The 16880-nt window shown below is 42.3% G+C and overlaps 1 protein-coding gene across 1 annotated transcript in view; it reads left to right on the top strand.

Moving 5' to 3' along the window:
- The first annotated feature begins 972 nt into the window (after window positions 1-972).
- CEP63 (centrosomal protein 63kDa) overlaps window positions 973-16880 on the top strand; it is a 21285-nt gene continuing 5377 nt past the window's right edge. Inside the window, exons 1-11 of the mRNA XM_009701674.1 lie at window positions 973-1016; window positions 2732-2912; window positions 4845-4940; window positions 7168-7293; window positions 8163-8276; window positions 10731-10964; window positions 11222-11367; window positions 12191-12325; window positions 12956-13070; window positions 14928-15125; window positions 15570-15656. Coding sequence (XP_009699976.1) covers window positions 973-1016; window positions 2732-2912; window positions 4845-4940; window positions 7168-7293; window positions 8163-8276; window positions 10731-10964; window positions 11222-11367; window positions 12191-12325; window positions 12956-13070; window positions 14928-15125; window positions 15570-15656 — 1476 coding nt within the window. The remainder of the gene's footprint in view (window positions 1017-2731; window positions 2913-4844; window positions 4941-7167; window positions 7294-8162; window positions 8277-10730; window positions 10965-11221; window positions 11368-12190; window positions 12326-12955; window positions 13071-14927; window positions 15126-15569; window positions 15657-16880) is intronic.

The following is a 16880-nucleotide window of genomic DNA, read 5'->3' on the forward strand; positions in this document are numbered from 1 at the left end:
ATGTCCCCGGTTGTCACCTGGAGAACTCCCTTGGAGTGCTGTCGGTAGCTCTGGGGATCTGCTCATCTGCTCTCCTCGGCAGCTCTGCCATCAGCAGTACAACAAAGATGTTCTGCATACTGATTGAATTTTGTTAAGCGCAGACAGGACCAGAGACACAACATTGTATCAGAATAGGGGCAGGAATTATTTTTTTTTTTACTCAGTGAGATATGTATTTTCTGTATGTGTGTGGTTTAAAATACAGCTTAAAAGGAAATTCTCACGACCATAACAGGAATTATTTTTTTTTTACTCAGTGAGATACGTATTTTCTGTATGTGTGTGGTTTAAAACACAGCTTAAAAGGAAATTCTCACGACCATATGAACTAGCAATGTGTCCTGAATGCGATTGTAAACTGTGTGGTCTCTTTAACCTAGTCTGTAATAGAGACCTGGGAGAGTGAGAGCTCTAATTTATGGATAGATTCTTACCGCTACTTGCTTATGTTTTTTCTCTGAATACAAATACCCCAGGCAGAGGTGGCTCTCGGACTGGCCCGTTTGGAAGTCCCCAGCTGTCACAGTTTGGTGCACCCAAGAGACCAGAGATCTGCTGGTCCCAGTGTGTTGAGTTCACCTGTTTGCTGAAGTGCAGATTCTCTTTCACTGCTCTTTTATTAGATCACATGATTATATCACTGCAATTTGATAGTGCTCAATAGTTGCATTGGTTCTTTTTGGGTTTTTTTTTGTAGAAAAATTTGTTTTCTGTTATTTTGGCAGATATTTGACTTGTAAGTTCATGAAGGTGACCATTGTTTTCCTCACCTGTAATTGTGTGCTAATTGGAATTTTTTTTAACTTCCTTCCTTTGTGGATTTCTGCTTGTTCTGCAGTTGGAGGGAGAAGTAGCCTTGTTTGTACATTGCCATGGGTGACTGCTGCTTTTGTGTACTTTCCTAGTTGCTAACGCCACCAGGATTTGGTGATGGAGGCTTTGCTGGAAGGAATGCAAAGAAATGGGGAAGGGAGGTATGTATGCACCAGTGATCCAAAATCATTCCCTCTTATTCAGAATCAAGTCCTCTGGTATCAGATGAAGCTTCTGTTGCTTAAATAAGGGCTTTGGAGTTTGTCCATTAGCACATGCTGGTGGACAAATACAGTGTGCAGTGGCCTTCAGCTGGTGCAGAAGCAAAATTGCTGAGTGAGCTGGCTTTGCAGTAATCCCTTGTCAGATATTAGAGTCTTGATTGTTAGAAACTTAGTTGTACATCTTCGTGAAAACCTTACCTCTTTTTTTTTTTCTGTTGTTGTAAGCCTTTCTTAGTGTCTAACATCAGGAGCAGTAGTAATTAAAGGTGTGAATAATTTTTTTTTTTTTGGTCACAGCCTTGCAAGGTTAACAAGATATGAATTTGTTACCTGTTTTTATTGAAAACATCTGATTATTTCCTGCTCGTGTTGAAACTGCAGTCCCATTCATCTCTGAAGAATCCTTAGTGCTCTGTCTTAGTTGAAAATATCTGGACTTTTGGATCCCTGAGAGAGACTGTAGTGGTAATAATGGGGAAAAAAATGTTTTATGTGTTAAGCATGAAGCAAAAGTCACTGATGCCATTTTCATAGTCATCTTTGAGAATGTGACTCAAGTTTACTGATACTGTATCTTCTACAGAGAAGTAGTTGCCGAAATCAAGTTTAGACTTAGCTTTATGTTAGCAGGTGCTATGAAGGAAATGTTCTTTCTCTGCATAATAGCTGCTAATTTTTGGGTAACTCACAGGGCAGGGTGAACTTCAAATGCAGCTGATTTTGGTTCCTTTAAGAAGTATTTCTTTGCTTACAGAAAACTGCCAAGTTGTGAAATGTGCATATGCCCTGGGGGAACAGAGAAATTTCAATCCCTTAACCTATTGATTTCCATTTCTTTTCAGTGCTTCCTGTTTGACAGGCAAATTAAAGGGGTAAAGATCATCACGGAGTTCACCGCTCTCTAGGGCTGTATCTTGCAAGCCTTAACATTGTCCCTGGCTTAGCAGCTTGTGAAGTTTTAGAGGAGTTAGTTGAATTGGCTTCAATAATTACTGCACCAAATTAGAAGTTGCAGCGTCACTAGGGAGCATGCTTTCCCCAATGGATTGCGAATGTTTTATTCTTCATTATCATGTTGTCATCCAAGCCCCTCTGCTTAGGGGTTTGTCTGCATTTATGATAAACTTCTGTTTTCGGGAGCTGATAGCTTGACTGTAAGATTTCTCTGGTGACTGAAACTTGGTATAAAATGCCTCTGCCTGGAGAGCAATTAAGGCAAATACAAAATATGGGTAAAACATACTCCGGTTTACTCAGATAACGCATAGTACCAAGACAAAGGGATAAGTGTTTGTAGGTGCTTGTACCGGTTCTCTGTATAGAAGACAAACCCCCTCCATTTAAAGTATCTAGGTCATTTGTTCTCAGTGGGATTTCACAAGTATTCTTCACTGGGCATTGCCAAATTTAGATCTCTGCCCAATGACACAAACGTACCACTTGTGAGATGCTGCATTAGAGAATGGCATGAAGGCGTGAATATTAAGTCTACTTCTCTGCACGCTAATTCACGTGGAGTTCAAAGCAGAAGTTCATGTGCGGAGTTGGTCTCTTGGTGCACGTCAGGTTGTTCTGCTGCCTTTGTTGGTATGAGGCACTGGACCTGTGTTGAGTGGTGCCTGCTTTGTAACTCCAAGCTCGTTCCCTTCCAGTGGTGGGTTCTTGACTTCCTGTGAGGCTGAGCTGCAGGAGCTGATGAAGCAGATCGACATTATGGTGGCTCACAAGAAATCTGAATGGGAAGGACAGACACAGGCTTTGGAAGCCTGCCTGAGTGTTCGAGAGCAGGAACTTTCCTCTGCCAAGGCTGCTCTGCAGGAAAAATATAAGGAGGTACCTCAGGTTCATACTGTTCTCCGATTGGTGTCAACCTGCGTATTTTACATGTTACAATGGAGTATAAAGACTGAACCTAAATTTGAGTGTTTGACTTTGCATGGACATGTGTTTCAGGTGTTGTTTCATCAGGTTTGATTTTTTTTTTAAAATAATTAAATGCTAAGCCAAAACAAGGGGTTAACTTCAGCAGATAGCTGTGCTAAGCGAAACAGGAGCCTGTTTCATAGTTGGAAATCAGGAATAGAATTTACAAAGGAGCCTGTTGGAACAAGGTGTCCGATTTGTAATTCAATCAAAGTCAAGTGATCAACTCCCTAAGGGTTAGTGGAAGTCCACAGATTGAATTGTCAGAGTTTGTAGAGAGAACCCAGAGACACTGAGTCTGGCTACAACAGTAACTGACAGCCCAACAACCTGCATTCATCGGTAGAAAAGACATTTGCTAGTGTAAACTACAGTGAGATATTGCTGGGAGATTCTCCAAGGGCTATTTTATGCAGCTCAGGCTTTGTAGCCTTTAATTAAAAGTCTGAGGGAAGTCCAGAAAATTTCTGTATGGGTGGAGAAGTATCAATAAGTGAAGGTTTTGCATAGGTTGTGGACTATAAACTTTCTCTTGTGCAAATGAACTGATGTATCTTTTCTTGGATCAGAGGAAACCAGCAGGAGTCTGGGTGGCTATATCTTAAGATCTAGCCACATTGACATTTTCTGAAAGCGTTTAAAATTTGTCCTTGTATTTATAGCTGCCGTGTCCTATCTTTTGGCAGTCTCTTCGCTACAAATTGTGTTTTGGCAGCTCTGTGATGAAGTTACTTTGACTTCTTGGGTCAAAAGCCAGCTGATAACTGCACAAGCAGTTGGGTTTTTTGGCTGCCTATACAGCTATGCTACATCCTCAAAATTACCTGAGTACTGCTGTAGCTTTTAGTGATTTGGTGTGGCATCTAGTAAAATAAAGAGAAACGTAACAGGTTGTAGCAACAGTGGGTTAAGAACGCCATGGTTTCTTGTTAATATGCTCAGGTGCTTCTACTGGTCTGCATGGCAAGTTTTGGAATTCATGTCTTTGTTACAGAGTTATTAAATCTGGAGTCATGCCACAGGATTTTCATTTGCAAGAAGGGTGATTTTTATCGTACAGGTTATCACTGTTATTATCAATTGTGTTTTCTCGAGACACTTTTGAAATATTTCTTGCCATCAAAAGTGAACATTGATTTCAAAACTGAACTGTAAACTGTGGTTAAAGTCACTACTGGAGTATATTCATGCTTTTCATTTACTCATATGAATTGTCTGTGGTGATTTAATTTTAATTTGTTGGCTTGCTGTCCTTTGGACCTGCAGTTGGAGAGGTGGCCACTCTGGGATGTGGATAGGAAAAAGATGGGAGAGGGAAAGACAAAAAGAAGTCACAGAAGCAGTTGAATTGATGTAAGGGAAGTCTTCCCTGTGAGTTTCAAAGCCCCATTTCTTTCTTTGACCCTCTCATCTCCATGTGTTATTTGGAATCTCCACTTCACCTGAGCGTAGTAAGATAATGACACGGCCATTTTTCTCTTGGTAGATAACTTGAAATCATAATGTGTGTTTATGAAGAATTTGATGAAAATAGCAGATAGAAAAAGCCTTTTGACACAAGCTGAAACTGTCAGCTTTATTCCCAAAAATAAAAGGCAGAAACTGGCTCAGAACAAGAGGCCAGAACAGAAACAGTTCTGACCCCAGCCTACCAAAGATTTAGGCATAGGCTTAATCTGATTCACAGTGAGTGACCCCATTGAAATGTGCAGCTGTTAACAGAATTAGGATCTTTTAATAGTCATAATGCATATTTATGAAACAAAAACTAATCCTGGTACCTACTGACAATAAAGTCCACTTCTATTGTTTTATTTATTTGCTTTTTAATTCTTCATTTAGGTTGGCATGTTGCGTCACCAGGTAGAAGACATGGAAAAAGCCAAACAGGACATGGTTAGAGAATATGAACAACAGCTGAAGAAATTTCAAGAGGAGGTGAGTTGCAAAAAGAGAAGATTGGTTTTTAGTTCCCAGCTGATATAAGATGTGACAGGTGAAATACTTTGTGTCATTCCTTTTGTTTAAATGCCGTGGCTTGAAAACTTCCCATTCCTTTAATGTTTATGTTCTTTCAAAAAAGAGCATTGAGCGTAGACAAAGTAATATTTTTATGCTTCATTAGGCCTGTTTTTTGCACTTTGGAGGAACTTGGTGACAAAGAGAAAACTGTTGGAGTAGAAATGTGTAGTTAGATGTATTGTTGCAGTTTTCATGTGTTAGACACCTGCAGAAGTTTACTGCAAAAATATCCTGTGTTCGCCCATCCTAGTCAGCACAGTGCTTACTCTGAAGTTGCCATGGGTACAGGCAGCAGCAATTTGCTCTTTCAGCATTTCGTGAAATTAAAAAAAGCATGGTGTTGTAACTGTCCTGGATTGTATGAGATCAAGAAATGAGAAACGTCTATAGTCTCATCTTCTTTTTGCCTCTGTTGACTCTGATTTTGTTGTGAAGGATTTTGTTCTTGCAAGGCATGTTAATCTTAATACACTTAATAAAAACTAAGTATACTTAGAAAATATTTTTTAAAATGCTTTCAGAGCTTTCATCTCAAAAAGCTTCTTATTCACCACAAGGTGGTACGTGTGGAATGTCCTGCAGGTGGTATAACAGCATTCCACGTTTATGCCTTAACTCTTTGCCTGTCTCCACTTGCCTGTCGGTGGCAGTGAGTTAAATGGCATGAACAGCTTGTAGAGCATTGACCTGTTTTCTCTGGAGGGTTGGGCCTAGTTCATGCTCACTGTAAGCCCTAAGTTAAATTAATTTGGTAGTGTCTGCTTTGACGACAGAAGGCATCTGTCCTCATTTAAAACACCTTACTATTCAATATGACTACCAGTCTTCATTCACTAGATGTTCCCGCTGGAATTGGGGATAAGCTGCAAAGCAACGCTGAGGTTCATTGGCAGATCTGCCTAAGTTGCTAAGGCTAAAACACAGTGTGTGTGTTGTGGCCAAAATTGCAATGTGTTGGTGTTTTACCCACACAGTATTAATGTAGATGACATTAAGCTCTAATATTCCTCAGTCTTCTGTTCTTGGTACTGTTTGGGGCAATTCTTTCTGTCTCGGTTTACCACCATTACCAGCAAAATTGCAGGTACAGAGTCTTAACTTGCTGAGATTGTTGAAAGAATAAACCTGTAATCGCCTGGCGTGTTTGGCAAAAGCTGTTGGTATATTAACTCTAAGCCTGTATGTCGGTCTGTCCCCGTTGAACATGCCCAAGTACTTTGCTGACTCAGGGCTCTGGAGAACCTTTTGTGACCGGTGCATGAGGTCTTGACTCAAATGGGTTTTTTTCTTCTCATGGTCCTTCCGTTCATCCACAGGCTTAGCTTTCTCCATCAGTAAAATGGGAATGATGACTTCTCAAATTCATGTGGCTATTTGGAAAGTTTTCATTTAATAGTTGAGTTGGGGGGAGCTCATCAGATGGAAAATTCCCTGCAAGTTGCAAGTGATTATTTGCACAGAGGGTCATTTAAATGTCAAGAGTTTTTTCCTCATATTAGCATTCTAGCAGTAGGCGTAGGAGTGATATTTTCTGTTGGCATTCTCCACTCATTGTGAAATACATCTAAGCAGAAAATGACAGATGAAGTAGTGTTGATATTATGTATAATGGCAATTCTCAAATATTCATTCTCTTACTAAGCAGAAGAGTTTCAGTTCCCACCTGAGCTTCACAAGGGTATTTTAATCATGTAAGAAACTGTACCTCTGTGTAGAACTACCCACCATGTGCCCCTCTGTATGAGGAGATCAGCCACGGGTACTGCCTGGTATTACTGTGGTTGGGAGTCACCTGTAGAGACAGGGGTACCATGCTCTTGCTGCATTAACAGCTACATATAAACGTCCATCTTGTTAATATTTTAGTCATGGTTTAATAGTGGTAAGACGGAGATCCAATTAAAGCTGCTGATGTCACAGCTTCAGTGGCATCTTGCTACTCTTGTACAAGTCGGCATATTTTGCAATCGTGTTGGTAGAATAGACTCATTGTATAAACAGAAGTCTTCACTTGCAAGCTGTGTGGTCTTGATTAGGGGGATTGTTTGTGTGAAGCCATTTTGTGTGCCTTCTTTCAAAATGCTGTTTAATTCTTGCCGTGGGGGCTTGAACAAAGTTATCTCTTTCACTGTATTCCTTGCAGTTGTCCAGGCTGAGGAGGAGCTATGAGAAGCTGCAGAAGAAACAACTAAGAGAAGCTAGAGGAGAACCTAACAAGAGAGAAGGGGAGGACTCGTTTGAAATGAGCCGACTGACCAGGAAGCTGGAGGTATGTAGTGAAAAAGCAAGTGCTAGCCAGAGTTTGTATGTATTAACTGACTTTCTGGGCTTCACTGCTGACTGAATCGTCAACTAGGAAGTGGACTGTGAATCCTGCTTTTAAAAAGTACTCTCCAGGTGTAGCTCTTCTCGACTGCTTGTGTAATAAAGGCAGTTTCCTACATTGGGCCCTCTGAGTACATAGGATAAACTATGCCACTGTTCTTACTCTTAAACTAAATAAAAGGAAGAAGGTGCTGGAAGAGTAATGAATTATGTGAACGGAATGAATTCCAGTGTGGTGAGGTTGTCATCTCACTTCTTTGAGGAGGAGGGAGCTACATGTCAAACTTCTCAACCCTGTCTCATCTTTTAATCTTTCTGCTATGCTGAGCTCAACCGCACTCAATTTTCTTCTACTATACCCTGAAGATGTGGCTAACAAACACATCTGACTGATGTAGTGTCCAATTTCTGGAGCAGAGATTAGCATTAAAATTCTGTAGTTCCTACTTGTCATCTTAGTGATTTCAATAGCAGCGTGTTTTGGAAGCTAAAGCCAGTCTGAATTGTTAAACCTCTGACAGCAAATCCATGAAACTAGCCGTGAATCTGTTAGCACTTAACATTTGTAAACAGCAATAATTGACACTGACGTTTTAACTCGGGAGGGAAAGAAATGCAGCAAGCACAGTATGTGAGGGGTTTTATACTGCTGAGTTGGTGCATCAAATGACTGGCTAATGGTTTCCCTGCTGTGGGGAAAGGTGCGTGAGGATATGGTGGAGAGAGAAAGCAAACATGGATGTGAACTAGAAGGGGGCCTTCTTGTCAACTACATGGACGTACTGCTCCAAGCCACCCCTGCTGTCCTTGCAGGAGTTTCGTCAAAAATCACTTGACTGGGAGAAGCAACGCTTGCTTTACCAGCAGCAGGTGGCATCGCTGGAAGCACAGAGGAAGGCTTTGGCTGAGCAGTCTCAGCTTATTCAGGTACAATTAATACATGCTGAAAGTTTTTGTTTTGTTTGTGGCAGCAGGGGGGAGGGGAGGGGAGGGAGGGGAGAAGAGGGAGAGAGTAATAAAATCTCTCAGGCTTGAATCCAGTTGAGGTTGCCATTGAAATGACTTTTAATGTCCCGGTGGAATAAGGTTTACTTGTATGAGTGCTGTATGGAAAAAAGATGTGGAGTCTGTCAGCAGAGGTTAGATAACCCTTGTGCAGCTCTCCCTGCCACCCCTCCAATTAGCAGAGAGGATGGTAGGATGAAGCTTTCCCTAGGAGGCAGAGACCACAGCATATGACACTTTAAAATAGCTGTTACGTCATGTCATCTAGTTCAAAGCTGTGTACCTGCCAGTAGCTAAATATGTACATTGTGGGTCCAGCTCAGAGGACGATGTTGGAAAATAGTCTTCCACTACAACAGATAGTTCTGCAAAGTACTGAAGTAACAGCAGTTTTCAGCCTCCCCCCCCCTTTTTTTTTTTAAAGTCTCCTGAAGGCAAGAAGTGGTGGGGCTGCTGTCCCTGAAAAGCTTTATCGTTCAGTGAGTTAGTGGTGCTGCAGCAGAGCAAGATGAATTGACCTCGAGCACAGCTGTGAAGTCACACTGACACAATCACAGCAGACACTGATAAGAAGCTCTTGCTGGGGGCTTTACACTTAATGGGCTCCTGAGTTGCTCTTGAGTGGAAGCTCCTGCAAGGAGGAAGTTTGTGATGACAGGATTGAGGTTGGCTCTGACAGGGGCTTTGTGAGAGGCTGACACGAGTAGATCTACAAATGCAGAGAGAGTCCTTGAGCGGAAGGTCTTGCTACTCCGCTGTCTTTGTATCATTGATAGCTCAATTGTCTGAGAACAGATGTGTCCTTGGAGTGCAGGCTGGTATACTGGAGCGCAGAGAAACTCTTCTTACTGTGGAGCAGGAAAACAGGAATTTGGGGAGATTTTTCCTGAATGATGTAGGTGACTTAGGTGCATAGGTACTGTGAACAGACTGCCTGAATCCTCAATTTGTTTGAAAAGCCCAGCATGCAAGTGCTACATTTTTGCCTTGGATGTTTCTGTGCCTTTTGTATGCTTGGTTGTTTTTCTGGCACACAGTCAAGCTAAGATCTGTGGCCAAGGAGTCCCCTTTCTCTTCCTTCAGCTGGTTTCCCCTCATATCTTTCAGGGCAGCTTAGGGAAGCCTGGCATTCTTACCCAGTGATGAGCACCTTCCTGTAACACCTGCAGCCTTTAAAATCAACAGGTGAAACTTGGAATTCGGTGCTGTCCTGCATGTTCTCTGGCTGGAAATAAGAGATAGCTTAAATGTTTTCTTAATGCTGAAACAAATATTCAGGTAGTCTGGTACTCTGGTTTCTTGGGTGTAGAAAGGCTGTACTTTAAACTCTTGCCCCTCCTGATTATGTTTTCTGTCGTGACTATTCAAATAATGAAAAGACTGTAATCAAAATTATACCATAGTTATCCAAATGCACAGTTCCTACGGTTTTCTCAGTTATGAGGCATTATGTGTCAGGCAATAAATAAAGGCATGTGGTGATTCTGAAGCTGGCAGGAATTGTTACTCTTAGAAATTGAGAGTAAATGACTACTCACATGTTTTGTTTCAGCCTGTAAAAATTATAAGGTACTATACAAAAAGGGACTATATGAAGTGAATATTCTTAGAATCTTATATGAGAGCTGGCTTGTTAAATTTCACCAGCTAGCTACGTGGAAAGAAATGCTATGAAATAAAGTATTGTGCCTATAAATAATAGAGCGTGTATTGTTTGCTAGTCATATGTTCCTTATGACTTTTTTTTGTCTGCTGTTAAAACAATGAAACATTCAAAGTGAGCGTTCTCGCAAGCTGTTAAAACCAGATATTTACTGCATAAAGCAAAACATAATTGACTGTTACATCTAGTTCGGTTTTTCATCTGTTCGGTGGTTGAGGTTTTTGGTATGGGTTGTTTTTCTTTTTTTTTTTTTTTCTTTTTTCCATTGTGCATCAAGAGCTGCTTTCTATCCTGGTGTGGAATTAATGGTTGGGCAATCTCTAGCTTGTGTATGGTATTTACAAACCTTCTTACATGCTGCCGTTTCTCCTGGTCTAGCCTTAGATTAACAAGTAAAAAATAGTAGGCAGCTTTGTTCTTAGGCAGTTCACACTTGGACAACTTAAGTGATTTGAGATCCTCTTTTCCCAGATTCTTTTTGAACCCCTTTTGGAATCAGAGGACCCCCTCTTTTTTAATTCTGTTTGCCTTCAGAAGTTTTACCCATCATGTAACCCTGGAACAATACTTTACCTAATTCCCTGAAAGGTAGTGTTGCTCACGTTGAGAATGTGGCTTGTTACACAAAGAAATCAGTAGTTGTTTTGAGAGTAGCTTTGATACACTGTGTTTTCTATAATTTAGCTTTAATAGAAACCAATTGCTCTTAGCAGACTCAGCTTGCCAGTCGGAAGCAGATTCTGGAGTCAGTGGAGCTGGCCAGCCGATCGGAAATCCAGCACTTAACCGGCAAGCTGGAGAGGGCCAATGATGCTATCTGTGCCAATGAGTTGGAGGTGGGGAGGCTTAACATGAGAGTGGATGACCTGACCGAAAACAATCGGATGGTTCTGGAAGATCAGCAAAGAGTTCAAGAAGAACTAAGGCAATCCAAGAAAATGTTAGAGGTCAGTGGAGGTACTGTTAGGAAACTGAATATGAAGCACTGCTTGTGAGAAGCAGTAGGAAGGCTCTTCATCCCAGAGCTCCTGTCTCTTTCTAGAGCCTTTGTAAAATTGCTGTTTGGCATCAAAGCTGGCTTTGGACCCATCTGGTGCTCTGCAGTCTTTCCAAGGGTTCCTTAAAAATCTAATCAACCTCTCATTGCGTTACAAAACTGATTTGGTCCATCTTGCAAAAGTCGTTCCTTCTCCCTCCCGTGCAGGTTCTACAGGATGAGAAGATGGAACTTAGAGCCACCTTGCAGTCCCAAGAAGATTTCATTGACAGCTCCAGGCTGCACCAGGAGCAGTTACAGAAAGAGCTGGCCAGGGTGACCGAAACTCTTCGCACAAAAGAACTCCTCATCAGGTAGCATCTGTGCCTCACTGATACTTCTGCTCTTGTATCCAGATCTATATTCCAGGTTCTCCCACTGAGGACGGTAGAAGCATTTTCATACAGCTGGAACTGTCTTGGTTGTATAGAATATATATGTATGTATTATATAGAGTGGTACACTGTAGTTTCTCACAAGTGCTGTGCTTCCTTGCAGCGTTTGCCCAATTGCATTGCTTTTGAAATCAACTGATACTCAGTGAAGAGTCTAGAAGGAATTGGCTTTCTATTCAGCGAGGTTTCTGGAGGCAGCACAGGGCTTTTGAGGTTTCCTGCCCTCTCCAGACATTTTCAGTCAACTACTGGAGACCTTTCAGGATTTGATAATGTACTTATTAAGATAGGTGAAAGTTCTCACTGATTTAATGATGTCAGATTAGGGTCGTGGTAAGGTAACCACCTATGTGACAAAATTATTGTGGCCTTCTCCTTCTACACTGGCAACATGCAAAAGCTGTAGGGTTCTGATGGCCGTGTCAGAAGGTTTTGGCATGTGTTACCTGCCAGCCACACTGTTTCTTGCAAGCTGGATGTCTGCTAGTGGCAGGGAGACCGTTTGGATCAGGGAGGCCAGTGTCAAAATAGGATGTAGTCTTTTTTAGTCAGCCTGAACTCAAACAGGGGGCTGTCATCCAGCTGGTACGTTTACTTATTCACAGTGCACGCAGGTGTCACCTACTGTTGGGTTTTGTGTATTTTTCAGAGAATTCCAAGAAAATGGTGGTTATGTTCCTTATATTGGTGAACTCAGACATGACGTTTCTGTGCTGAGATTAAAGTTCATGTTTCTGCTTAGGACCTTGGAGGAACGCTTGGAAGAGAGACAGTTGTCTTCCCCAGGGCTGGAGCTGGAGCATATACTACTGCAGCTGGATGTTGCCCAGAAGAAGGAACAGCAGTTACAGTCAGAGGTGACTCATCTTGAGAACAGGTAGCTGACTGCTTGCTTCCCCTGGATGTGCAATGAAACTTGGCTAATAATACAATACCTAATATATTGTATTAATCAAGTTAACTAGTCCCACTGATTTTTGTAGGCTTGTTTTAAATTTCAAAGGACTGAAGAAATCAAATGCTATTCATTTTGCAGTTTAATAGTGAGACTGTTTTGCTAATTGTTTGGCTGCTTTTCACTGTGCACTGTGGGTGTTTTCAGTGTTTTAGCTTGCTTGGGCTTAGCACCTTCATTCATAATAGGTTAAGTAGTCTTTCTTAGTCAGCTGGTAAGAACCAGATCTAGACCTTCCTGTGAAATAAGAACCATGAACAAGTCTTCCTCTCAATGTTTGTGGTTTTCAGACTAATGTTTGCATGGGAAGTTTGTAATCTTAGTATGGTAAAGAAACAAACAAGAAAGAGCTGTTATCTGTTAGATCGGCTTCCTGACCTCTTTTGAAATGATTTTGGTAAACAAAACCAAAGGATTGGTAAAGAACTTCTAGGTTAAGAGTCCGGTTTCTGTTATGACGGACATAGGAGACTGGCTGGGAGATCAAAGTTTCTCTGACCGTGTCCTCCTCCTTGGGATATTCTAATCTGTAGTTTTACATTTGGCACCCAGCCTGGTGTCTTCAAATGCAAGGTGTGTACAGCTGAGTGAAGAGCTGGATGAGAATATCAAAGAGCTGCAGTCAATGGAAGAACACCATACTGAGTCAAAGGCAGAGATTAAAAAGGTAAAGTCGCTTTGTTCCTGAAGAGTGGGAAAGACATTTGCGGAGTCAGCTGTTGCTGTGTGTCATGTGCCTCAGCAGCGCACAGTTAGCAAAGCTCCGAATGGGACGAAAGGCCTGGTGTCTTGTGGAGGCAGTGATACGCTGAAGGGTAAGGAGCAGATCTGACAAAGGAGGAGTTGAGAGGATAGGTTTGCAGGATTCTGTACGTGGCTTTGCGCCTTACTTTGTCAGCATCTCGGAGGCCTACCCCTACATCACACAGTACTTCCCTACAGCGTGGAGATACTTGAATTAGTGCCAGAGGGGTAAATAGGCAGAGAAATTAAGGCCTGGAATCCTGAGTCTAAGGCTAATACAGGCTTCCAACAGGATGAAGAACAGGGAGGGAATGGGTTTTGCTGTAATATGTCCTATGGGCTTCAAATTTGTTCTAGTCTGTATGTGAATAAGGGAGTCTGTTTCAGGCTTGATACCTCGACATGAACTCAGGGGCTGGAAGAAGTGGAGCACCTTATCTGCCACAAGCACCTCACCCTGGTGCTCTGTGCACCCACGGGAGGCAAGCCCTCCAAAAGGCTTGACTTTTAGTAATGGTCTAGATCAGTTAGTGTGAGAGCTTTCACTGGAGCCTGGTTAGAGTAGAAATTTATTGAAAAACCTCACTTCTGTGAAAATCTTTCATCCTTTATTCAGAATGTACGGAGGTGCAGATCTTGCCAGAGATGTGTGCTTGGTTACACATTTAAACAGCCACACAATAAATGAATCTCCTACAGGCTGCTGGGGAGGAAAGAGAGATTTATTATGGTTGTTTCTATTTTATATACTTGGGAGGCATCGAGGTGACATGGAGATAAATCACAATATGTATAGTATTTACATGGCTAGGCAGAGATCATCTGGTTCAATTTTCTAAAATGCTTGTAATTCTCGGAAAAATCGTGGAGGTTTGGGTGGTTAATATTTCTGGCTAATGGAATGGAATACTAGGGAAGAAATTACGCTATGTTGTTGTTCTGTTATGTCGCTGAATAAATATACGGTGTGCCTACCAGAATATTGTATGCAGTGCAGGTCTGCCGTCTCAAAAAGGACTGAATAAAACAAGATAAGGTATGGAAAAAGATGACCAAAAGGATGGAGTGTTTTTTATGCAAGGAACAGCTGAATGGAATAGGACTTACCAAACTGGAAAAGAGATAAATGAGATTGAATGTACTAAAAATAAAATCATGCCTGTCATGTGGAAAGTAAATCGGGAATGATTATTCTGTTGTAATGCAGGGACTAGTGGTCATCAAATGGGGTTATGAAAACAAAGAGGTATATTTTTACCCTGTGCATAGCTAGCTTGTGGAAGTTTGCCACGGGTAGCTTTAGTTGCTACGAGCTAATATCGATTCAAAAGACTTGGGACAAATTCATGGAAGAAAAGCCTGGCTAGAGCTATTTAGAGAGATCATCTCTGCCTTAGGAAGGCAGAGTGGCAGATTGCAAGGTTATATTATGAAAATGTTACTGTGCTTGCCCAGTGATGGTAAACATTTGAGTATGTGTTGTTGGCTATGGAGGTAGAACGGTGAGCTAAAGAAACTATGATTTGATGAATTATGGGTCGTCTTGAGTACTCCACGGCATGTAACTTATGTCTTGTCCCAGTTGGCAATTTATGGTGTGGAAAAGGATTGGGGTGAGATGATTTTCAATCAGGAAAGACAAGCATGCACAGAGGGCATGTTACATAGAGCTTTTTGTTTTCCAGTACTTAGATTTTACATTACCATGTGCAATACTTCTGGTTTTTTGCTAAAACTTGTTTTAAAAGCTAGTGGGTGGTGTGTGCATATCTTCCTCCAGCTGAAAGAGCAGCTCTCTCAAGCTGAACAAACTCACAGCAGTGAGCTAGAAGGGATGAAAAGGGAAATCTCCAGGTTGACACAAGAGTTACACCGGCGGGACATCACAATTGCGTCTGCAAGTGGCTCCACATCAGACCTAGAACAGCGGCTGAGAACAGAGATTGAAAGAGCGGAGAGGAAAGCGGTGGAGCACAGGGTAAAAAAGGCAGAAGACTCTTATGCTGTCTCTTTAAGGGATCTGAAGGCTTGAAATACCATCCTAGTTTTTAGCTACATTAATAGTTTTCTTCTCTCTTCAGCCTTTGAACAAAGACTTTGAGACCCTTCTGATGAAATCTTCTAATTTATAGTGTTCACTGAATCTGTCTTGCTGCTTCTTTTCAAACCAGTAACTGACAGTCCAACAGAATTCTTTGAGATCACTCGTGCTAACTGGGCCTGGATGATGACATCTTTGAAAACTGAAGTAAATGACTGTGCATGGTTATTTTTATGGTCTTCTCTGTAGAGTCGCTGCAGAACTAATGGCCCAAAACTTGCTTTGTACTTGTGCTTGAATTGAGGGTGGAAAATGCCTGTAGGATGTTGTAGACACGTGTTGTGTTCTTTTTTCTGAGCTTGTTTTCCTCTGTCTCCTCAGGTAATTCTGGTCCAGCTGGAAACCTTGAGGCTGGAAAACCGTAATCTCTCAGAGATGCTGGAAAAAATGGAGTGCGGTATGCTAGAGGTATGCATTAGGGACCAGAGATGGGAAGGGGCTAACATTGTGTGTCCCTGACCTGGGAATACTAGTAGTCTTTGCCCAGGTCTCTCAAAATGCTTGGTGGAGTTCAGTGAACTTAAAACCCAAGCAGAAGGGGCAATTTGTGAGGAAATAAGGTGCAGAAATGCTGAGAACCTTGTTCGGTAGGAGAGTAGTGAGGAGAACTGCAGAAACAGAGCTGTCATCTCAGTTTCTTCTCCATGGGGTCTGGCCCACATTTTTTTAGTACATTTTGTTACGTTCCCATTTTGTGCCAGTTTACCTCAAACCTCTGATTCTAAATCTGTGATGTCATAGAATCATAAAATCGTTTAGGTTGGAAAGGACCTTTAAGATCATCGAGTCCAACCATAAACCTAGCATGGCCAAGACAACCACTAAGCCATGTCCCTAAACACCACACCTACACACCTTTTAAATGCCCCCAGGGCTAACGACTCCACCACCTCCCTGGGCAGCCTGTTCCAGTGCTTTTGGTGAAGAATTTTTTCCTAATGTCCAATCTAAACCTCCCCTGGTGCAACTTGAGGGCATTTCCTCTCGTCCTATCGCTCGTTACTTGGGAGAAGAGACTGACCCTCACCTGGCTACAGCCTCCTTTGAGGTTGTTGTAGAGAGCGATCAGGTCTCCCCTCAACCTCCTCTTCTCCAGACTAAACACCCCCATCTCCCTCAGCTGCTCCCCATCAGACTTGTGCTCCAGACCCTTCACCACCTTCGTTGCCCTTCTCTGGACATGCTCCAGCACCTCAAGGGCTTTCTTGAAGTGTGGCGCCCAGAACTGAACACAGTACTTGAGGCGTGACCTCACCAGTGCCAAGTACAGGGCGATGATCACTTCTCTAGTCCTGCTGGCCACGCTATTTCTGATACAAGCCAGGATGCCGTTGGCCTTCTGGGCCACCTGGGCACACTGTCGGCTCATGTTCAGCCAGCTGTCGACCAGCACCCCCACATCTTTCTCCGCTGGGCAGCTTTCCAGCCAATCTTCCCAATTCTGTAGCGTTGCATGGGATTGTTGTGACCCAAGTGTAGGACCCGGCACTTGGTCTTGTTGACTTTCATACAGTTGGCCTTGGCCCATCGATCCAGCCATGTCCTTTGGCCCGTCTCAGAGCTGTAACTGCTCTGGTCCTTGCAATTTCTGGAGTGAGAGCGTGTTCCCCTCCTGGTGAGGAGGCGTTCAGC

Source organism: Cariama cristata, unplaced genomic scaffold (assembly GCF_000690535.1).
Source record: "Cariama cristata isolate BGI_N322 unplaced genomic scaffold, ASM69053v1 scaffold19836, whole genome shotgun sequence".
Taxonomy (NCBI): Eukaryota; Metazoa; Chordata; class Aves; order Cariamiformes; family Cariamidae; genus Cariama; species Cariama cristata.